Below are 23,337 nucleotides of genomic sequence, written 5' to 3' on the forward strand. Positions count from 1 at the left end.
TTAAAGAGCTATTGCTCTAACCTCCCTTGTCAATCCTATTCCTTCTCATCTCCCAAATAACATCCCCACCCATGTGGCTGTAGTGACACATGCTTCCCACCCATCTCAGCCATCTGCTAGTGAGTGACCCCACTTCTTTGCTAGATCTGTGCTGACTTTTTTCTATGGCACTTAGTTTTTCCATCACAATATTCCTATTCCAGACACATAGGAAAAAAATACTCAGGACTAGAAAACTGTGTCAATTGGCATGACTTGTTCATTAACTGAGAAGAACAAAAAGGATCGATTAGTTGGTCCCAATGGACCCTCAAGAACAGTTTCCTTTTTCTCAACACTGTGTTTACTACCATACCACTTGGCAACATAAGGTCTTTCAAAATAGGAAGCAGTAATAGTTAGGAATTCCTTCAGAGAGAAAGAAGAAATAGTGTCAGATACCAAACACTATGTATTAAAATACACATGCACTGTCATGAAGTGGTTAAAGGACAAAACAAGGTGTCAGAATGCTGAGGGTTTCTGGAGATTTACTCCTTCATCCTGTTATAACCACTGTATGTGCAGTAGGACACTGGTGTGCAGAGCCATGGTCCTGTATCTGTATGAAATACACTTTTGAATAGTCTGAGCTACTCAGGTTTTTCCAACACGACCAATATGAATGAGGCTGTCTGGTCACAACTGATCCTTGCAAAGTACATTCAGTTTAATTAAATAGCTTCCCCAAATGACATAAAATCTTTTTTTGCTCCCATACCTTCAAAAAAAATCTTGTCAAATACTTATAGTTTGTATCCAATTTTTAAAATTCCACCAAATCATTGTAGCAGAAATCCAACATCTATAAACTAAGGTTTCAAATGGATGTAATTGTTAATATTTCATTTTTTAAAACTACCTCACATAATAAAAGACATCAGAGATATCCACAAAATATTTTTAGTAGGACTCAAGTTACTGACTTCCAGAAGATATGGGTAAAAACAAATAGAGAACTGTAAAGTGCACAACTGTGATCAAAACTGAAGTTCCCTGTGCAACCTGGACTTCAAACTGGTGAGCCTTGGCTGTCTCTTTACAAAGGCTTATTAAGGCAATGTTGGCTGAAGCACATCAGCATAAAGGCAGCTGTTTCACCTTCCTTTTCCTTTTTAATAAGAGAAAAAAACCCCACAGTGATATTGTTAGGGTGAGCATATGGGATTCTGACATAAATTCACCTCTAAAATGCACAAACTGAATTTGTAGTAAAATCAATGAGAATTTAATATGTTTATAACTTACAGATGTTACCCAGTTCTTAATCTTTACAGAGAATAAAGTGTATGGCTGGGGACCCTTATAGCTGACAATTTCCAAGACTTGAGTTATGCTCATAATTGTGTTTAAAATGTGACAGGAGAGAAGTAGTTTAATCAAACATCCAGGGAATCCAATGACTAATGAGAAGGATACAGCAGATATATGCAAAGGTTTACTCACTTCAAGTTGCAAAGGCTATTCACTACAGCAACAAAGAGAATTACTATACCAAATTGTTTCTTCTTATGCACGTCTCATTACACTTAACATTTCCTGTAAGTCTGGGAATCTGCTGAAAATCTTGACCATTAACCTCAAAAATGTAATGCTTGTCAAACTGCAACATGAAATATTTTAAAAGACCATACTTTTCCTTAGCTTCTCTAGTCTTAGAACTAAAAGATTAAGGTGATACAAGTCTGAGTCCCGATTAAAAATTAAAAGTGATGGAATAGTCAAGTTAAGTAGCTACATTACGAACCAGACATTGCTTGCAGTGGTTTCATGATAGCATTGTGCCATTTAGCTCTGATTAAAATAAAAGTCCTGTTGATAATTCTATTTCCTTAGGTAACTTTCCCTGAATGCATCCCATCTCTTTTATACCAGCTTCAAATCCAGTTTAAAATTGGCTCCAGTTTATTTCCAAGTAACTTCCTAAGAAAAGCCCAGTTCCTAAATCCTTACTTATACAGAAAGTTGCTGTTTAAACAAGTCACATCACCAACTCTAGCATGATGACTCATGCCATAAAATTTGTTCTGAATTTGACTAATCCTCCCTCCCCCTCCTCCTTTTTTTAAAGGAATTTTGAAAGACAGAGAAGAGCTAACGTGTCTCTATCTATTCTCTGGCATCCACCGAGAACACCAAACAAAAGAGGCCGACTACCTGGCAAATACCCTTTGTACTTCCCGATGGAAGTGAGATAGTCAATATCTCTAAGTTAGAGATAGCAAATGTTTCTAAACAGAAGAGGGAACAATTTCTCCACTAGTAGGTGCAACAGAAACTTTAGTATTTGAAAACTGAAGAGAGTGAACTATTGATATGAATAGCATGTGAAATGAGCCAGCTGTGTCTCAGGGATTAAGCAGAAAGAATGCACAGATCCATCTGGTTGTTTCAGTAGAACTAACCCATCTCAGTGTGCACACCCAGTCACAATGGAGACCTTGAGACCCCCTGGACACAGCTTCAGTGAAAAAAGCAATTTTTAAAAATTAATGTAGCTGTCTTTGAAACCTCAAAGAGCATTGTATGTCCCATCCTCATGGTACTATGTGGTTACCCTACCTGTTGATCTCATAAAGAACCTCTTTCAGTTTTAGATTCTTAATAAGTACTTGAGTGTTTAATACCAACCTAATTTGAAATCTAAACCAAGTAGCACAAGTACAAGAAAAAAGTTTGCATGCAATTATGAGGGAATATGCTTTTTTAATGCTTTTTTTCCTTTCCAACTTTTTTTTAAGATTATGCTTTCCCTCTTTTCTATGGCCTCGACTACTACACACTGAATTTAGCAATGTGTGCAGCCTGCAGCAGGGTAAAGCTAGGTTAGCTCATCTTCTCCAGGGCTTACAGAGCCCTGTCATGGGGCTGGCAGTTGTGTTGATTGCTCCCTATCAATATCTACATGTTCTCTAGCACAGGAAATGCCTGAGAAAGGACAGGGAGCTGTGGCAATCCTGCCACAACTGACATGTGTTCCAAACTGCAAATCTAAATCTGGCTTTGGTAAGCATGGCCAGAGCTGCCCACTGTCTGCACTCAGCCTTGGTGGTGTGCTGTTGAGAGCTGCCAGCTCATAACAGCATGCCATTCACTCACTTTTTGGCACTGATTAGGATAAAAGGAAAGGAAATCAAAGTAGAAATCTCAGAAGTTATGGTGAAATAATTTTATTTCCTGTAAACTTGGCAAAGTGAATTTGTTCTGCATTTTTTTTTCAATAATTCATATAACAGTGTTTGGGGATTTGTAGTTTCCAGTTTAGATTACACTTGTCAATAAATGCCATTTACTGACAGATAACATTTCCAATGCTGAAGCCACAAAGATAGCTAATATGTCAAATATATGAGGGCAAAATTGCAAACCTTTGCAAAATATGATAGAGCAAGCTTTTCAGCTACTTTGGAAAATGACTCCCTCAAAATTAGTCGTTAGGTGTACCTAACAACACCTAAGAAACACAAGAAAGATTAACCACTGAAAGCAGTGGATGTTCTGTTTTATGACACCTTCAAAGTAAGACAAAATGCCCCTTGAAAAGTGTCCTTTAAGTAAGTGCAAATCACTGACCTCTATTCAGAGAAACAAGATAATATTTAATGGCCTGTGCTGGCCAGACTAGATGATGCTACAGGTCTCCTGGCTTTAAATTATTAGAAATGGAACTCTACTCAGCTTCTTAAATACTCTAAAGACTCCTCTCTTTGTCAAGAGAAATATCCTGTTTTAAAAAAGGTCAAAGACACTGTCCTGGATTAGAAATGGAACCTCTGAAAGTCCAGGCCCCACAACAGGTCAGAGCAGGGAGTTGTCTTCATGAACTAGTTCACGTTCAGGTGGCAAGGCTGTTGAGATGTCCAGGGCTGGTAGAGCTACTCTTGTCAGTCAACAGGGCTGGCAGGGAGTGGGGGCTGCTGCCTTACATGAAGCTAGAAGAATATCACTTAATAAAAAGATAAATCAATTATTTTTGCAACAGAGAAAGAAAAGTAAGCCAGCTCGCTGTCCTCTGCCCACGATGTCACAGTGCGGGCGGTCCTCACTGGAGCGTGGCAGTACGGGTGACACGACACCGTCTCTGACCCCACCTGGCCGCCAAAGTAACAAGGCAAGCGCTGCAGCAGCGCCCGGCGCTGACAGCCGTGCCTTTGCTGTGCATCCACTGCCCTCTGCAGCCACCGCGGCGCAGCAGCACGGCCATCCCTTCAGCCCGCGGGCTGCCCTTTGACTACGTCCTAAACGCTGGCCTTGCTGCGACCTTCGGTGATGCTCCTGGTGCGTGGGCAAGATGGGCTCTCCTTGGGCGGGGCAGTCCCAGGCACTTCTACCACAAAGCTCGGCCCGTCTCAGGATCTCAGCACCACCTCTGGACATGGCATTACAGGCAGAAGCAATGGTGTAGAATGTTCTAAAGAGGAAGAATTAACTGATGGGCTACAAAAAACCCGGAGACAAATACCACAAAAAGTTTAATTTTAGAAATTTCTCTCAGACACTAAGACGTAAGTAGGGTCACACACTCTTCTCTCCAGCATCAGCAAAACAACCCAGGGAAATTTATTAATCAGGTGTAATTCTACATAGCCAACCTCACTGGGTTTTGCAGATGGGATCCCAGCAACAGTTTTACCACTGAAGGGATTTTTTACCAAAGTCTCCTGTAATCTCTAAAGAACACCCCAGAAAAATGAGGGAAAGGGGGGGAAAAAGCGCAAGCAAGCACAATGCTTTGGGCAGGATTAGACAGGAATGAAATAGAGACCGGGAAACAAACCAGTCCCAGGACAGAACAAAGGTAACCCAAAGACACGCAAAGTCTGTCCCCTCTATAGTGACCATTTTCTGCAACACAGGGCTCATGCTGGGGAAATGTCACGAGTTGCTGCATTAGTTGTTGCAGAGAACAACAGCTCTACAGGCACGTCATTAACACGTAATTAACAGAGCAGCGTGTTAAGGCTTCAGGCAAGGAGAGAGAACAGCACAGTCAACATTTCTCACTGTGTCTACACCGTCAAAGTCATGTCAAGAAACAGAGAGCAAAGCTCAAAGGAAAGCATAAACCCACCCAACCCCCTCCCAACATTTCTACCCCTGAGCACCCTTCCCAAGGCACTGGTGACTCATCACCGTGACCACAGTCCCAAAAAGGCACAGAATAGGAAATGCTGGATTTAATACGCTTTGAATCGCTAGTTTTCAAAAGGGAAGGTACTCTGTACTATTCTAGATAACAGCTGAACTGCTCAGTGGTAGGAAGGTCAATAGCTGTTTATTTTACCCCAGCAGCGAGCGCTACTGCTGCGACCCCGGGTGTGCTGCGGCAGGGACAGTCCCCCGCCCTCCGGGCACCGGGGAGCGCCCCGGGAGCCGCCACGGCCCGCGGCCCCGCCCGCTGCCACGAGAGGGCGCTCCGGCACCTCCGGCACGGGCTGGGGCCGGAGCGGGAGCTGCCCTGGAGCCCGGGCTGCCCTGGAGCCGGGGCTGCCCTGGAGCCGGGGCTGCCCTGGAGCCCGGGCTGCCCTGGAGCAGGGGCTGCATCTCGGGCCACACCTGCTGCGATTGTCCCATTTCCTACATTTCCTACATTTTCTCCACCCCTAAGCAGACCGCTGCAGTAAAGGGGCAAGGAGTCAAGCTGAAAAACTCACTCCAATTTCTGTGCTGTCCCACACTGCGTTCGGTACAGAATCACAGGAACGATTAAGTTGGAATAGACCTCTGAGATCATCAAGTCCACTCTGTGACCGAACACCACCTTGTCAACCGGACCATGGCACTGAGTGCCACATCCAGTCTTTCCTGAAACACCTCCAGGGACAGTGACTCTACCACCTCCCTGGGCAGCCCGTTCCAATGTTTAATCACTCTTTCTGTGGAGAAATTCTTCCTGATGTCCAACCTAAACCTCCCTGGAGCAGCTTAAAACTGTGTCCACTGGTTGCCTGGGAGAAGAGACCAATTCCCGGCTGGCTACAATCTCCTTTCAGGTGGTTGTAGAGACTGACACGGTCTCCCCTGAAACTACTCGTCTCCAGGCTAAACAACCCCAGCTCCCTCAGCTCCTCCTCACAGGGCTTGTGGTCTAGACCCTTCCCCAGCTCTGCTGCCCTTCTCTGGACACATTCCAGCAGCTCAACATCCTTCCTAAACACAGGGGCCCCGAACTGGACACAGCACTCAAGGTGTGGCCTCACCAATGTCAAGTACAGGTGCATGACCCCTTGCCTAGTCCTGCTGGCCACACCATTGCCGATCCAGGCCAGGATGCCATTTGCCTTCTTGGCCACCTGGGCACACTGCTGGCTCATGTTCAGCCAGTGTCGACCAGCACCACCGGTCTTTCTCCTCTGGGCCACTTCCCAGGCACTCTGCCCCGGCCTGGGCTTGTAGAGGCCAAAGTGCAAGAGCCAGCACCCGCTAACGCCGCGGCCAGCCCCGGGCAGGCGGTGCCGGGCCGCGTCCCCGCCCCTCGCCAGGGGCCCGATGGCAGTGCCCGCCCAGGCCTGGTCTAGGTCGCCTCCCCTGATCCGTGACGGCGCAGCCCGACCCCAGCCCGGCCCCGCCTCCCCCAGCCCGGCCTTAGCGGCGGCGGCACAGCCCGGCCCCGCCCCGGCCCCGCCTCCCTCAGCCCGGCCTTAGCGGCGGCGGCACAGCCCGGCCCCGCCCCGGCCCCGCCTCCCTCAGCCCGGCCTTAGCGGCGGCGGCACAGCCCGGCCCCAGCCCGGCCCCGCCCCGGCCCCGCCTCCCCCAGCCCGGCCTTAGCGGCGGCGGCACAGCCCGGCCCCGCCCCGGCCCCGCCCCGGCCCCGCCTCCCCCAGCCCGGCCTTAGCGGCGGCGGCGCGGCCCGGCCGCACAGCGCGGCCCGGCGGGATGGCGGCGGCAGCGGAGCGCGGCCGCGATGGCAGCTGCCACTTCCAGCGCTCCCGGCTCCTCTGGATGGTCGCCATCATCTTCGGCATGGTCGTCCTCGGTGTAAGGCGCGGCGGGGGGATGGAGGGAGGTCGTTCAGAAGCCGCGGGGTGCATGGAACAGGCTCCCTGTACCGTCCCGGTGTGCGCGGAAACGCCGCTCCCTAAGATAAACTGCGGGGGAAAGGAAACTAGAGGTGCTGTTTTGGCCAGGCAGGGGGAGGCTGGACAGAGCCGTGCAGGAGGGCCAGAGTGAGTGAGAAACCACTTGGCCTGCGAAGGGAAGCGAGGCCGTGGCGCTGGAGGCGCGTCCCGGGCGCGGTCAGAGCATCCTGGGCGCGGCACCAACCGAGGGTTTGCGGGGCAGGTGCCCTGGGAAAGGGGCTGCAGCATTCCCAGAACTGGGAATTGAGGCACCGAGCGCCAGCACAGCTTACTCCGGGACAGCTGTGGGGCATCAATCCCTAAGGTGCATTTACAGGTGAGGGCTTTAGGCACACGTTGTACGAACTGGTGTTGGAAAAACACACGAGTTCCGTCACCACGTTGTCTTAATTTCTAAAAACAGACTTCAGCTAAGTTAGGTTGGATTACTGGAGTAGGGATATTAATGGCAGTTTTGATGTATCTTAAAAGTTTATGAAAGTCATCCATTGACTTTCACATGTTGCAATTTTCCTTCTGTTTGTGTATAGATTTTCTAAACTTAAGAACTACCACTGTAAAAATGATGGTCAGGGCAGGTCAAGCCACTCACAAAACAGTGTTTGGACTGTTTCAAGAAACAGAATGAGCTTTAAGCAGATTCCCTGTTCAAACCCATCATCTTGCCACATCCTTGGCATAGCTAAATTTATGTGTAGTGAGAAACTGCAGCATTGATACCAGAAGCGAGATAAGGCAGTGTGAACTTTGGCCTGGCCTAGCGCTCACTTTACATCCCCAATGGACTCTGAAGTGCACAGCTCATCCTCCCTGGCTTGTGGAAATCAGGGTGCACGGTGGTAAACACTGCGGACAGCTCCGTGACAGGAAAGAAACCTGGAAAGAAACACTACATCTCTGGTTTTGGGATCGTGCTCAGTTATCTTCTGTGCCCTGTTAAAAAGAAACAAAAATCTGACATTTTCTTTTTTAAGGGACAAAAGAAGAATGACTAATCTTCTAGTTTTAGATAAATAGTTATTCCTCCTAAACAGTGTATTCATTGTTTGGCTTCTTCAGGTCACTTACCTCAGATTAACTTCTTCAGGACAAAGTCTTTTTTGCAGCTTCCATGTCTAATAGATAATGAGCTTATTTAAATGCCACTTAATGTGCAGATGCACTCTTGGTACCCAGACTGTAACCTTAAACTTATCCCCTCAGCATCCGGTGTGTCAAGGAATAGAAATTTCATAGTTAGAATCTTTCAAAGGCTACTGAAAGAATATGGGTCTTGGAGAAGGTTAATGGAATGAAAGAATTTAAGTACTATGAATAAATGAGCCCTACACCATGGACATGGGGGATGAGGGAGCAAAAATAAAGCTATTTTGAAGGTTAAATTGGTAGTACTTCTACCTTAAAGTAAGCTAACTACATTGTTGGTTTGTTTGTTTTTTTTTTTTTAGTGGGTAACACTTTGGCCTTCAACTATACCTTATAGCTATTTGGGAATATTTGGTACCTTCCTTAATTATTTAGTGGAACACCACCACAAATGGGTATGCTACGGGTAAGTTATATTTGACTGTGTAATTATTTTGCCTCTCTCTTGTACTTAGTCTGTGTTAGCAAGCTTTCCTGTAACCCAGTTGTTAATTAGATTTAAAGAGATCTCCTTTCACGCTCATTATAATTAAGGGTGTGGGGTAATAAGTATGTAGGAGACTAGACAGGCTAAGACCAGTTTGACAGTTTAAAAATTGAACTTGGAATTTGCCATCATTGCTGTTTTAGCAAGAAAGGGAAAAATGTTAAGATACTACTTTTGATGACAGTTATTAGTCCAAAGTTATCGTTGTACCACCTACTGAAAGTGGTTTTTTCTCAAGCTGTTGCTTGAGCAGTCCAGTTCTTTCTTTAGGAATCTTCTTTTTCCAGTTTCAATTAAAGAACATTTTCTACCCTGATACTCATTTATCCTGATCCACATGAGAAATAACCTGCCGAACAAACTGCATAGTACTAAGTTTTGCTGAGTTACAAAGCTGAGTTTTTGCTACTTTAATTAACAAAAGAGCTGGAAAATATTTCCTTGAGCTCACTGACTTCCTGTAAAGACACAAATCAGTAGGGCTTTCTTGTTTATTGTGCCATGTAGAACCGTCATCTTTTCTCAGAGCATCTTTGCTTTAGCAAGATATTGAATTGATCCTAACTGAATATCCTGTGTAACTTTTTTTTCTTCAGAAGCTTCTATATGAAAATTTGTGGGCCAAGTGTGGCTTATCAAGTCACATTATATATTCTGAATCTATACATAGAGTTATTTTCATAGAACTAAATCTGTAAAAACTTAAGGAGCTCCTTAGGACCACTAAAAATACTTGTGTAAGTAAAAGGATAGATTTTGCATGCTTAACTAAGATTAACTTGTACTGCTTTCTCTAAGCATTTGGCTTTTTGGCTTAATCTGTGCTGAACGTTTTGGAAGCGTAGTGGGTCAAGGCTTATTGCACAAGTTACAGTTGCTCTGATTTTCTCAGTGGACTTCAGTTTCTTTTAAGTGTACACACATGGAGGTTTTTTAAGATGAAAAACACCCCAACCTTTCTAGGTTAAAATAATTTGTCGCTTCAGTGCTTTCAGTTTTATATTCTCTGCATAATGCATCTTGGATACAACAGTCTTCTCCCTAATTTTCCACAAAATAAACCATGTTTTCTTTCCACCAGGTTCTGGGTATCCTGGTTGATTCACATAGTGGAAGCCCTCTACGGTATTAAGTTATGCCAGTAAGTTGTTCCCTCCTCTCACTCCAGCATAGGTTCTCTGCAAAGGATTTCTGAATCAAGTGACATAAGCTACAGACTGGTTTTGGTGGCTCTCAGCAGCAGTATGAATTCAGAGGATACTGGTAAAATTCTTGTTGCAGTGATAGTTTGCTGTCCTCCACAATTGGTTGCTGCCAATTCTTCCAGTGGTTACTGTCTTGCAGGGCAGCAAAACCAGGGGCTGGCAACTTGCAGAACTGGCAGCAGCAAGGTTTGCCAGAGCTTGTCTGGCAGCCTCTGACCTCCCTGTTCACTGGGTAACACTGCTGCTCAGGAGGCAGGGGGAATGATAGATAGTGTAGAAATAGTGAGATAACTTCAGGTGTTACAATTTTATCAGATCTTACCTCATCAGGATTGCAATACTGCTAATTACACGCTTAAACCATTGTGTCTGTATTGTGAGGATACAATTGGACACTTTCATTTGGGGACTGTTTAAGATCTACTTGTGTCTGCAGGTTAGTGGGATAAAATACTCTAACTAATCAGACTATACAAGCAAGGCCAACTAAGTCTTACGTTAGGATAACCATTTATCTGGAAAGGAGTGCTGTCCAAAGCCATCGTCCTGCTCATTTGACTTGTGCTTGCAGTAATTCGGAAGAATGTAGATACTGGTTCTCATGCTCTGCAGGGTAGGTGGCCAGTCTGTTTGCCATGATAAAAATGATGGGGTTCTACATCATTTGGGTCATTCACTGCTGTCTGTCCCGGGCTTCTCAGGTGACAGCTCTTGGAAGCAATGGGATTTTATTTCATGGAATGCTGTATAAGGGTTGGGGTTTTTTTTAAGATAGTAGAATATGGATGAATAATTTCTGCCTTCAGAATGAGAGTTAGTAATAATTTGTGTTTATCAGACTCTCAAGTTATGTAGCTTTAAAGTTAAAACTTTAAGTCTGACTGTGCAGATAGATGGGTATTTAGGCTTAAGGTGATTCTTTTAAGTATGAGGAAGCTTGACTACCAATGAACATACCAAATGAGTGTACTGTGATTAATTTAACCAATGAAGTTTTACAGAGTAGTGTTAAAACCCACAAAAAAATCCGCACAGATAGCTTACCCATCATCTCCTCATCAGGAGTGCTGCTTTAGATTACCTAACAGCTATACTGCTATGATCACCAAACACCATTTATTTTTACTTATGTAAAAGTGATGTCTACTTGGCAGCATCACAAAGGAGGCACAAAGAAAAACGGTGAGGACTCGGATACAAATTCGCTAATCAGCAGTAGTATTGTCATTGGCTCTTGGCCTGTATTGCTGCCTGTGGTCTATTCATTAAGCTTGCTTTGTAGCAACAGGTAAATTTCTTAAGCCCTTGTTCTCTAGTTTCTGCACTAATTTGAAAATGCTGCAGCTGAGATTATAAACAAAAAAGGTTTTCATATCTGGTAAGACAGTTTAAGAATGAACATTTAGCAATGTTGTGTTAATCAACCCTTGGAGGATGATCATTTTGTATGTGTTAGGCTGTGGTGCAATGAAAGCTGAAGTGTCCTAGCCATGGTCAATAGAGGGACCTCCTTGTACACTGAGGGGTTTTAACACAGCTATGCCTGATGGAAATGTGAAATCTCTTGGGTTTGCTGTCATGTTTATAGTTGTTCCTTTCAGTAGGAATATTTCTCAAGAACAACGAAGTGGAGGAAAAAATGACAATGTCTGTAACATACAGAAAAAGTCACATAAGTTAAAACTAACTAATACAGGAAGGTCTCTTCTTCATAAATAAAGTGAAGTGCCTTCAGCCCCATTATGTGTCTTTGTCTAGCCACAAATTCAGGTACCAGTGCTTCTCCATCCCTCATCACACAGTCATTGTCAGGTCTCTGCCCTGCCAGCCTACAGTCTGCCTTAACTACCACAGTCAACAAGAAATTGTATTCAGACTTGTGTGTTAAGATTGGTATTAACCTGATTAACCAGTTTCTTTGTTCTTTGTACACAAACTTCTGGGATAAGTAATTTCAAATAGCATAAACTGAGATTGCAATTTGTATATTGTTGAGGAACTTGTATGCATAGAATTTCTGAAAGAACTGTTGTTCAGTAGATAGCTTAAAATCCTAAACCCACAAGAACCGGTCTGTTTAGTTAGCACAGGAAATGTCTCAGTAGATGGAAATTAATGTGCTAAGCTGAAATGTTCTAATCCATTCTGAATCTCTAACCTTACTTTATAAGTACCAGTATAGTCTGCAGGACTATAAGTTTTGTGACACATTTTATGCTTTTGTTAACGTTACAGATCTAAAGGAATCACTGACCCGGCTGTTCAGTTTCAATGGTTCGTTCAGACCCTTTTATTTGGATACGCTTCCTTTGGTCTCCTGGTGTCTTACAAGCCTTCAGCCAAGAAGCAATACTAGAAGATAATGAAAGAAGTCACTTCTCACGTACTTCATCCTCATTTTTCTTAAAAGACCCCCACATACATGTCTAGGTGCTGTAATTAGCAAAATTACGTTCCTGCTGCATGATGCAGTGGCCTTCTACTCAAGCAACTCTCCTCTTACTAAGCAACACAATTATAATTCTCAGGGCCCTGTGGGTAGTTCAGTAGAAAACCAGCCCTTCAGTCTTGGCACTGCCAAATTTCAATCCTATTTGTTATGCAAGAAGCCAAAAGTTGCTCCTCTGCAGATTTTGGCATGTGTTCACTGTCACTGACAGCTACTAGTAGTGATTGATAAATTACCTTTTAATGAGGAGAATTGTTCTTCTACAACAGGGAGGTTATTGAGAGCCACAAGGCAGCTTGCACCTGTTTTGCAATAGGATTTAAATTTACCTATATTTTCTCTACAGGACTGTTGTTGGTGTTGTTGTTAAAGCCTGGTCTTTGTACTTTGTTTTGTCTGCTTATTTTGTTCCACAAAGGACAGAGCACTGTATTGCTGCAGGCACGTTGAAAAGACCACGTCTCAGCTCACGCTGAGGTGCAGTGAGCTTGGATACATAAAGCACTTTAACTTGGTTTAATACACGTGCCTTAAAATTCATGCAGCATGACCTCGTCTTCTGAATGAAGATTTAAAGTTATGAGTTATTATAGTATAGAGTAGCTTTGAGGGCAGCTTTTTCGAGAAGTAATTTATTATCCAAAGAAAAAAAATTATCATTCAAGAATCTAGCTGAAAAGTTGATATTTGGAAATGAAATTAGATGTAGTGAATAAACATATACCACTGTTTCCCAGATGCTGGTCTTCTGAAACCTAAGGTTGAGACACCATCATAAGCACCCCTCAAGAGTATTTCCTGTATGTGTAGCGAGTCTTCCATCAGATTGTCTTTTACTTTTGAATATCTGAACAAGAATTTAGCATGTGTAGTTTTAGCACTTCTAAAAGGAATAACTATTTAAAATACTAACTCTGGTGTGGGGAGTAGTTTTGCCATGCTACTGTTCTGGAAGAAAGGTAAGAAAAGGTTGTTCTTTCTCTAACCTCTAAGAGCTCCACAAGGCAGTAACAAATAACCTTGTGCAGTACCTACAGACTGTAACAATTCCATGTGAGAAGCCTTATTCGAGCACAGGTACATAAAGTTTTTGCTTTCAGTGGATACTAAAAGCATGGAGAACTGAAGTTTGAAATGGTGGTTTGTTTATTCTGTTGTTGTTTAATGGCAAACCGGTAACTTTAACATTTTATAGAGAAGTAGAAACTCATTTAGTGGCTAGAAATCCAACTAGAATGTCAAGAGCCTGAGCTACATTTTACTGTGTAACCTTTGTCTTAGTCTGTGACCCTGGAATAAAGATTTCTAAAAAGTGAAGAAGTTGTTTGGTTTTTTTTAAATTTATCATAGAAATAAAATGCCCATGCAAAGTACATAGACACCTTCTTGGTATCAGTGTTCCCACTTGGAACATGCAGGATCAGCTTTCCAGAGTCAGTCCCATCACTCATACTACTCTGCCTTCCTCTCCCATGGCCAGTCTGCACTCCAAGCACTTGTCAGGCTTACCCTCAGCCCTTCCCCTGGGTTCTGGAGAGGCTACAGGTAATCACAGCTCTCTCAAATTACCCACATCCTGTTAGACTCCACCTAATTAGGCGGGCTTCCTTTTAGACAGGCAATGGCAAACCTTCCTCCGTGCAGCCCAAGGAAGCTATAGTAGAAAAAAAATATGTACTGCCTTACTTAAAAATATGACCAAGCTAGAACAAATTCTAGCCAGGCACTGGTAGCAGCAGCATTTTTTGAAGCATTTTTTGTTTAGCGTGACAGATTTCAGCAGCTTTCTGCACAGAGCTTTTGTTGGGCATCACTTACCAAAGATTTTAGAAATGCAACTGCCAGGTATTCATCTACCTTCAGACACTTTCTCTCCCCAGCAGCAGTTCAGTTTTAACACTTGTTAAAAAAAAAAAACCACCAAACAAACCAAAGAGAAAAACCCAAACAAAAACCAGCCAGTGTTTGCTGTCAGCTCTGTCCCAGAGCTGTAAACAGCACAGGTGCCTGTTTGCTAAAGTTTCACAATGCCATCCCAACTGCAAACCTGAGCAGCATGGGATAAGCAATGCTGACTGACCTTGAGGAAAAGGAAGAAACCCACAGCATGACAAGACTGAAAATAACACTGAGATACCATTTCTGAATCAGTGTTTATAGCATCCTTAACATCACGTAAGAGAAACATACCCTTAATATGTTACAAAATTATTTTAGAAAGCCAGCAGAAGCACGAATCCACTCAGCTCACAAAGACACAAGTTACTGGCTACAGGCTCTTTGGAAACGCTTCTGGTTACCCCAGGCATGAGCAATTTCTTCAGGCTATTCCAATAGCAGCAATAAAGGATTACTCTTAATCACTTAGAGCACCTCCTTCCCATGCAATCAAAATGCCCTTTCCTCAGCAGAAGGGCAGAGCAACAGAAGTGTACCCTGTGTTCCCACAGGCTGGGCCGGGTGTCAAACCACCCCCATCAACACCCAACCCACCCTGCCTGCCAAAGGAAAACATTTGCAAGTTGAAGTAATTCAGTGTAACAAAATATTTCAAAATACTGCTTCCCATTGAAAGGAAACCCCAATGAAACACACAGAAGAGCTTTAACTTTTGAAAAACACCACTAAATAAGAAGGTAAATCACCAAGAAAGCTAAGCTGATACTGATAAAGGTTTTCCAGGATGGATTTTTCTGCCAACTAGGCTGGTGAAAGCACTGAAAAATAAATGTTGTTTAGACATCCATTTCAAAGTGAAAACAAGAAAAAAACCAACCCTTACTATGAAAGCTTATGTGCAAGACTGGGTGTGCATTATATTAACAATGTAAAGTAGATGCCAAGAAAATTTAAAGCAACTATGCCTGTTTTTTCTAGGCATATTAAAAAAAAATCCCCATTCATTATTTAACCTGCACTGGAGATCAAAAAAAATCATTTCATACAAGTCAAAATAACCCCATCACTTAAAATAGTACTTTTATGCTGTGATTGCTTGGTAGCTTTGTTGCAGAAGAAAACAAAGAAACTACCCAAACCTATTTTCACCACTAAATCATGATACATGGAAATGAGTGTAATTTACTCCTTAAAGGTAATTAATCCAGATCAGCATGTTTGGCAAATCACTGCTCAAATCAAGCTCTGTTAAGGAGATCTGGATATGTAGATCAGGATATACAGCATCAGCTCAGAAACACTGCTGAGCCTGAACAGAGGCAGTGAGAGGTCTCCCACCCATTTTCAAGAACTACTTCTAGAGCCTTCAGAACTGTAGCCAATTTTTGTGAGGGAGCGATGAAAAACTCCTCCCAGAATCTCAGTATGTTGTCTTGTTTTGCCTCTTTTTCATGCTGACCTAGATTTTTCTAAACACAACAGGAGTCAACTAAGCCAGCCTTTGGAAATAGTGGTGGTTAATTAAGGGCATTTCATTTGCTTTGAGGCTGGGCAGCTGGTCCCCTGAAGAGCAATAGGGCCCTGGTGAAGCTGGGGAAATTTGGTCACTGCCATGGAGTCTGCAGTGAATTTGACCACTATAAGCAAGCTCTTTGAGGTCCCACAGTGTGATGGTTGTGGGCATTCTGGTACAGTCTCTGTATGCAAGAGCCACATGAACAGCTCAAGAAATTACCCCAGCTTGCGGAAAGCAAAAGAAACAAAATCCCTCAGTATTTCCTTCACTCCTGCTCCTCAGAAGAGCAGTAATAATATGGCACAATCCACGTACTGTACTAGACCTTACATGGCCCCTGCAACTCCAAACACACCTACAGCACGTGCATGAGGGGAAGAAGAAGGGGAGAGGAGGAAAGAGAGGCATAAGGAACATTATTATATCACTTGTCAGCATTCTTTGAGATCATTTTCACAAAGGAAAACCACGCAGGTGCCCCTTGAGGGAATACACAGGGTGACCAATTTACCAAGTTCAGAAATCACACAATTTAAAATGTCCTTCTAAAGACACTCTAGACCTCTTATGAAAAGGAAAACCACATCCTTCTCCATAATTTCAAAAGTGTGAAGGATAGGGTATTTTCATAGTTGCAATCTGCCCCTGCACCCACCCACACCAGGCAAGTAAATCAGAGTACCTTTAGAGGAGCTTTCAGACATCAGCTGCACAGGACAAGCCCCTCGTGTCCTTTGTGTGGATGCACTCAGGTGTGACTGATCTGGCTCTGCCCCTTAAGGACTCTTCCTTTCTTCAGACTGACAGGCTGTATGGGCTCAGCTGTATGGGATGTTGATCATTATTGACATACTTCAAAACATTCGTATTTTATTAGAATATTTTCCAAATACTGCCACTAGTTTTTGCTGCAGTTTTTAAAAAAATGAATAAATAAATAAATGCTTTTGAACAATGGGAAATTCATCAGCTCAGGAGGGAACAACATACAGAAGGATTCCTCCTCTTTTGAGATGTAGCAAAAGGTTGGGAGCACGTGAATGCAAAGGTTTGTGATAGAAGAAAACTCTACAAAGCCAATACCCTATGCATGGCAGACTGCTTACAGTTAAACAGCAGAGAAAGTGACAGGAGAACCAAGGCCATCAAATAAATGACTGGCAGGAATTACAGCCCAACCCCAGAGTGTTGCAGTTTCCTTTTCCCTTCAATAAACCACATGCCTGTGTTTGGGTCTAGCAAAAGTTTAGTAGTAACAGGTCAAATGCACTTACTGCATTGTGGGATGGGGAGTTTGTGGATCTCCCAAGAGCAGTAGGCCAGAAGGCAACGTGCTGCCTGGGAGGACACACCACCTGCATGGGGAGATGAACTGCTCCTGATGCTGCAAAAACATGTACTGGCAGAGATTTAGATGTTAATCCCCAGCTAACAGGACCTGGCTGAAGAAATTAAGGAATCAGTGTGGGAAGAGATTTTGTTTCAATTAAAGATACACCTTGTTTGCATTAGTCCTGGGAAGAAGTTGTGCTGTGCCCCTGACAAGCAGTGTGTGCCTAGGACAGCTCCCAAGGCTAAGTGGCTTAGCCCCAGTGGAACTGCCTGGGTCAAAGCATCCTCTGCCACTGCAGACAAGACCGTGCACTTTTGCCAGTGCTTTGCTGCACCCTGGAACTGAAGGACTGGTTCCCCAAAGTTCGTGATGATTGTAATGAGAACCTCTGAGAGCTGATCTCGTGGACCTCCCTCACCCACCTGAGCCCAGCCCAGGACACCCTGCACCCTGCCCAGGAACACAGCTAGGCACAGCCAAGGCCCAGTGCAAGAAACAGCACCTCGTTCTATGCCAGTAAGGAGAGTCCATGCTGGACATCCACCCTGCTGGGGAGCAGGCCAGGAGTCTCCCCTGCCACTCCACAGGGCCAGAGCAGCCATCCTGCCCAGCTGGACTCTCCTCCCTGGCAGCTCAGAGCTCCCCCCTTGCAGGAGTGATGTGGATTTTGAGTCAATATCGATGACAGATAGAAGAAAAGTATTAACTCTGATTTTTTAAAGTGAGGCTGCTATCAGTATCACACAAGAGAATGACAAAGCTTTCATTGCTGAGGTGGCATAGCATAATTTTAATTATTTTTTAAGTACATACAATGCTTAGATTTATATTTTGCTGATTTAACCATTAGTGAAATTTTTACATAATCATTAAAGTTATTTTTCAAGGTACATAAGAACACTCTATATAAAAATACTTCTTGAAATAAAACCACATTATTAGATCTTTGAAGTGCCATAGATCTTATTATGTTTCATAATTCAAAAAGGAAAAGGTTAGCAGCACAGGTATTTCATTATTCTTTCCAATTGCATACCTTCATTTAAATGTTTCAAGGGTTTTTTTCCCTTGGAAGATCTTCATTTTATCTTTTAAGCCAATGAGACTTGAATAAAGGCAATAGAGAGTGAAAAAAACCTCTGGTATTATTTTATTCACATACAGTGTTTATCACTGAAGAGTGATTTACACTTTAAAGTATGTTTATTCTTAAAACAATAAAAATAAAACCAAACTGCAAATATCATGTTTGACATTTTAAGTACCTTCTGGACATCACATTCCTTCCCCCCACCCCAAACACATTTCCAAAATCATATAGTGATTTCAAGTGCATTGATTTTTGGTTACTCTGTGTGCTACATCTTCTCACCCCAGGTTTGTGAAGACTTGCTAAATGCAGTTCCCATTGATTAGGAAACAAGTTGTTAATGCTCTGATCTTCTAAAACAATAAAGTCCAGGATAATACGAAACTAGAAACCAAGTATCCAGACAGCAGAACCTGTTGGCCACTACTGAGAACTTTGGTTGTAAAGTTCCGTTTTCTTCTCATGTAGGTACCTGAGACACCCTCAAAATTTCCTGAGACTTTTGCCAAAAGACATGAGAGGGTAATTAGACCCTTATCTATAGTGGGTTTACATCCCCAAGCCTGCTCTTTGATGATGTGGTTCATTTCTTGTTCCAATGGAAATAGCAAGTATGTAATATAGAGTCTGTCATCTATTTCTATACAGATTTCTTAAACTCTTCTGACAGTGGAGAAAGGAGTTGTGTCTGACAGGCTGTGATTTACAGGACCAAGGCCTATACCCATCATTCTGGATGGCAAGAAGGGAACAAAACCAACCATTGGGGCATCAATAATTTTTAGTTCCATGTGCAAACCAATATGGTCCTTCCAAAAACAGACTAAATCTGTAAACTTCTATTTTTTTGTCCACCATTTGTGAGACTCTCTACTCCTGCTCCTTTGTGAATCACAACAAGAAGGAGCAAACAGAGTATTTCCAGAAAATAATACTGCAGAGACAGCCATAGTGCTGCCCTCCTCATCCCATCTTGCCTGTGTAAGTTAAGCTACAGAGAGAGATGGATCATAGAATCACAGAATGCTTTGGTTTGGGAGGGACCTCAAAGATCATTTATTTCCAACCTCCCTGCCATGGAGTTCTGTTCACTAGACCAGGTTGCTCAAAGCCCCATCCAACATGGCCTTGAATCCTTGCAGGGATGGGCCATCCGTAACTTTTCTGGGCAACCTGAGTCAGTGCCTCACCACCCTCACAGTAAAGCATTTCTTCCTAATATCTAGTCTAAATCTGCTCTCTTTCACTTTAAAGTCATTGCCCCTTGTCCCATGCCCCATCCAGCTTTCCTGTGGGCCCCCTTTAGGTACTGGAAGGTGCTATAAGGTCTTCCCACAGCTTAAGTTAAATTCTGCCCAAATGCAAAGGCACAGCTGTGTTGTGTGCACATTCAGAAGAGGGCCTGAACTGCTCTTACATTTCTTGCCATCCCACTCTGTTATATCACTAGTTGGTCTCTGCCTGTAGTGATAAAAATGGTATTTAGGCCAATGTGTTCTTTGTTAATTGCATTAGCCATGTGCCTAAGACTTAGGCTTCCTCTTCTCCCAGCACTGCCTTTGGCTATTAACATGGCTATTAACATTTAAATATATGTCACTATTAACAGTGTACTTAATCTGTCAGGTGAGAAGGATACAGTCTGTTTTAGACAGACTAAGATGATCAGTGGAATGCTAACTACAAAATTCACATGGGTACAGAGACCCTTTCTATATAGAAACACAAGCCAGTTTATACGTTACTTTTTATACTGAGTCTCCAAAAGCAGAGGGAAGAAATACATTTGTGTTCTGTTCATGAGGTCTAACCATACTCAATACTTTTTTTTTCAATTTCTGCAAAATATTTTAGAATTTTATTTTGCAAATAGGATCATTTTCCCTTGGGAAAAAAGTTAATATTATATTGGCTTTTATCTTCCAAGGGTTTTCTGTCTGTTTAAATCACCTTCTTTTAGCATAATTTTTCTTCACATGGTAGCAAAGATCAGAACATAAGTGTGTTCAACCCTACACACATGTATACATATATATTCCTGAAGCAGATTTAGCAAACAGAAAACTGCTTCTGGCTTGGAAACAGAAAATTTCTGTACTTGTAGTGTGGCTAAGTCCAGCAGAAGGAGCTGCATTATTTAACAAGGGGCATTAAAATCAAAAGACCTTTTGGAGGTCCATATTCAGATGTAAAAAGAAATGCCTTCTCCTTGTTTGTTTATGGAATATCATTGGATTCTACAAACTAGCTAAAATCCAGGCAGCCAGCTGATAATGAATCATGGAATTCCAACACCAGCAGAGACTAAGAGTTTCCCTTAGCTAAACTAAAGTTTTGAGTTTAACTTTACTACATTTTGAGCAGGAAATAAATATCCTGAAACTATTTGCTAACTGTCCAGCTTTGAAAGACAATATTTGTTCTGAAAGCCTCAAGACTGGGGCTCTGTAGAATCCTTGCCAGAGGGCCTCATGCCCCCCCCGCGCTGTGCCCGTCACCGCTCGGTCCAGACAGTTCTGGGGTAGCGTTCCAAGAGCACATTCCTCAGCTGGGCTGTGTGGATCTTGTCTCTGGTCTCCACAGTGCAGATGACCTGGAAAAAGAATTAGGACCATTCCTGATGGCATGGCAGCAATCTCAGGCAAATTTCCAACTTAATGCTAAAACACACTCATAAAAAATAGTTCAGTAAAATCAGTTCAACATAAAAACTCTGGACCTCACATTCACTGTCTGTGCAGGTAAGAAAACTGACACTGGAGACATCTGGGGCTCTTCCAGCCTGTCTGCATGACCATAAAACCTTCCAAAAGCCCTACTTCATTGCCTTCAAAGTTTAAATAAGACAGGCTGATCCCCTGCTGGCTCCTGGGCAAGGTACTTGTCTGCTCTTGGCCTCCCTGAAGACATCTGTTGGTAGCTTCTCTCTTCCGTTCCCTGGGGTATGTACGTGGCATTGCTGCCACCTCACCCACCTCTGACTCTTACCTCACCACATTTCTGTATTCCTAGCAAGTGTTTGTTCTAATACCTCCATCCTTCAAGCATTTTATATTCTCCTTCTCTTCTCTCTCATGGAGTTATCCCCCAGTTCTTTACCATCTCTGCAATATTCTGGCTGGTTTCACTTCTCACACACCTTCTTGCTTCATTCTGGTTTTTGTTTGCTTATTGCATCACTCCTAGTTTTCTTTTATGGTTGTTCTGCTGCTAAATAAAACTAAACTCAGGCAAAACTAATCTTGATCATTTTTTTTAATTCTTCACTTTCCTCCACAGGTACCATTGAAATCCTGTCATGTAGCCACTGAAGATAATAACTTCAATGGCATTTTTCCAATTTTTCTATAATCTCTCCTTTTTGCATACTTACATCTTTGCCCCATCACTTGAAAGCCTGGGCACTAGCAAAGATGAGGCACCAATGTGAAGGTGCAGAAGGAAAATTATACTTCACAGTTTTAGACTCCTAACTTCTATCACTGCTGGCCCTGCTGGAATTATCACTGATGTCAAAAGTGCCACATGGAAAAAAGACCTCACAGAAACATGGAAATCTAGCAAGGAAAGGAGCCAAGATAAGTCACGGTGCAACTACAGAGAGTTCATTGTAACAGACAAATCTCCAGAGAGCAGAGAAAGAACAAGCATGGTAACCTGATGGTGGGCTGCTCCAGACTTGCCCTGTTAAAATGTTCCTATCAGAGCTGCATCCTTTCTAGAAAGCAACAAGGCAAAAAATACTCAAATATGTTTACAAGGACAATTCTAAATAAGAACCTCAAATTCACGTTTTCTGGAACTTCTTAAAAATAACAACAAACCTTTAGCAAAACTGTTGATGAAAATATAAAACACTCCAAGTTATCCTAAATACCCATAGCTCACTTAATTAGGAAACTGGCTACACCTTTTCAAATATCCATTATGAAATAAGCCACATTTCTGATCTGGTCTTGTAATTCTTCGCCTCTTGTGCTGAACATAGTTCTATTTGATTGGTTCTTTGGAATGCAAATTAGATGCTAATTTCTTTCTTCTTCAAAAAAGTGGGATTTAGTCTCAAGAGAAGGGCAGTTGTAGAGGACAAGTAATAATGCGGAAAGAGGAGAGAACACAATGATTGGGAAAAGTATCTGAGAACACCAGCATACCAAACACCCATTTTCCATTCCCTGGTTCATATTAAATCCCTGAAGCTTTGCAATCATGTCTTCAAGAGGACACACTCATCTCTCACAGAGTCTGGAATTTTAAAAAAGCAACGTTTTCCCCCTTCCACAGCAATCACGCCTGTTTTGTCCTGAGTAAATCAATTACTGCTCTTAGAACCAGTCTGGACTTGACAGATTCAGCCCTGAATGTCTGGCAGCAAGCAGTTGCTGTGCCCTGGGAGCAAGCATGGGGAAGCATTTTGATTTATGGTTAATTATCGTCTCTGCCCTTTCCTTTCTGCTCATTATGGAAACCAGGCAGACCTCACTAGACTGGAGCCAGAGAGCTTGTGAACAGGTTAGATAAACACTGTCTTTTTGTTCTGAGCATGCACCACATCCAGCAGCTGATATGGGAGATACCATGCTGTAGTGTATCATAAGAGTAGTAACAGCAAGAGCAGTGGTAACAACTCCAGAAATTCATCTGACTTTTCACAGTTGTCAAAGAGAGGAATAGAGAACGTTTGCTCCCAGCAGGAGTGAAGAGAGAATCACACAACACCTCAGGGCAGCTACAGATCTCAGCAGCAAGGAAGGCAAGATTTTACTTTCTTGCTTAGACAAAGACAATTTACACTGCAGTTTTACTTTCACAAACTGCACTCTCTTGTTTGCTTCACCTGGGAAGCATCATTTACATGAGTGTCCAACAGGGCACCCCTCACATTCAGGGGGAGGTTAATGAGGTTATATTTATGTGGGATGAAGAAGCACCCCAGTACTACTCACTATAGGAGGCTGCATAGCTATCAATGACCTAAGAGTAAGTGGCCCAAAATGGTCTTTTTTAAGAACAAATGGCAGAATCTATTGCCTGATCTTTCTTGTACACCAGACAAGATAACCTATGACAACTAGAGAAAAATTTACTTTAAAT

The 23,337-nt window shown here is 42.9% G+C and overlaps 2 protein-coding genes across 6 annotated transcripts in view; one reads left to right on the top strand and one right to left on the bottom strand.

The window, feature by feature from the left end:
- Positions 1-6,879: 6,879 nt before the first annotated feature.
- Positions 6,880-13,725, top strand: TMEM254 (transmembrane protein 254). Of its 2 annotated transcripts, XM_082286145.1 has the most exons (5): positions 6,880-7,017; positions 8,567-8,670; positions 9,833-9,892; positions 12,192-12,339; positions 13,143-13,725. In XM_082286145.1, exons 1-4 carry the CDS (start codon positions 6,916-6,918, stop codon positions 12,310-12,312), a joined length of 387 nt encoding a protein of 128 aa, XP_082142271.1. In that variant the 5' UTR covers positions 6,880-6,915; the 3' UTR covers positions 12,313-12,339; positions 13,143-13,725. The 2 variants fall into 2 exon arrangements, with proteins under 2 accessions (XP_082142271.1, XP_082142270.1); XM_082286144.1 differs by having other exon boundaries at positions 12,192-13,725.
- Positions 13,726-17,923: 4,198 nt separating this feature from the next.
- The window catches only part of LOC309575612 (L-threonine ammonia-lyase-like), a 32,216-nt gene continuing 26,802 nt past the window's right edge, over positions 17,924-23,337 (bottom strand). For all 4 annotated transcript variants that reach the window (XM_082286211.1, XM_082286210.1, XM_082286209.1 and 1 more), the window contains one exon: positions 17,924-20,836. In XM_082286211.1, coding sequence (XP_082142337.1) covers positions 20,738-20,836 — 99 coding nt within the window. In that variant the 3' untranslated portion in view covers positions 17,924-20,737. The remainder of the gene's footprint in view (positions 20,837-23,337) is intronic.

The sequence above is a fragment of the Coloeus monedula genome (assembly GCF_965178545.1).
Source record: "Coloeus monedula genome assembly, chromosome: 8".
Classification (NCBI taxonomy): domain Eukaryota; kingdom Metazoa; phylum Chordata; class Aves; order Passeriformes; family Corvidae; genus Coloeus; species Coloeus monedula.

Excerpts from the sequence above, each read along its gene's own strand:
- TMEM254 (XM_082286144.1), top strand. The coding sequence starts at position 6,916 with ATGGCGGCGGCAGCGGAGCGCGGCCGCGATGGCAGCTGCCACTTCCAG. Across the intron at positions 8,671-9,832 it reads CACAAATGGGTATGCTACGG|GTTCTGGGTATCCTGGTTGA; the intron begins GTAAGTTATATT and ends TCTTTCCACCAG. Across the intron at positions 9,893-12,191 it reads TACGGTATTAAGTTATGCCA|ATCTAAAGGAATCACTGACC; the intron begins GTAAGTTGTTCC and ends TTAACGTTACAG.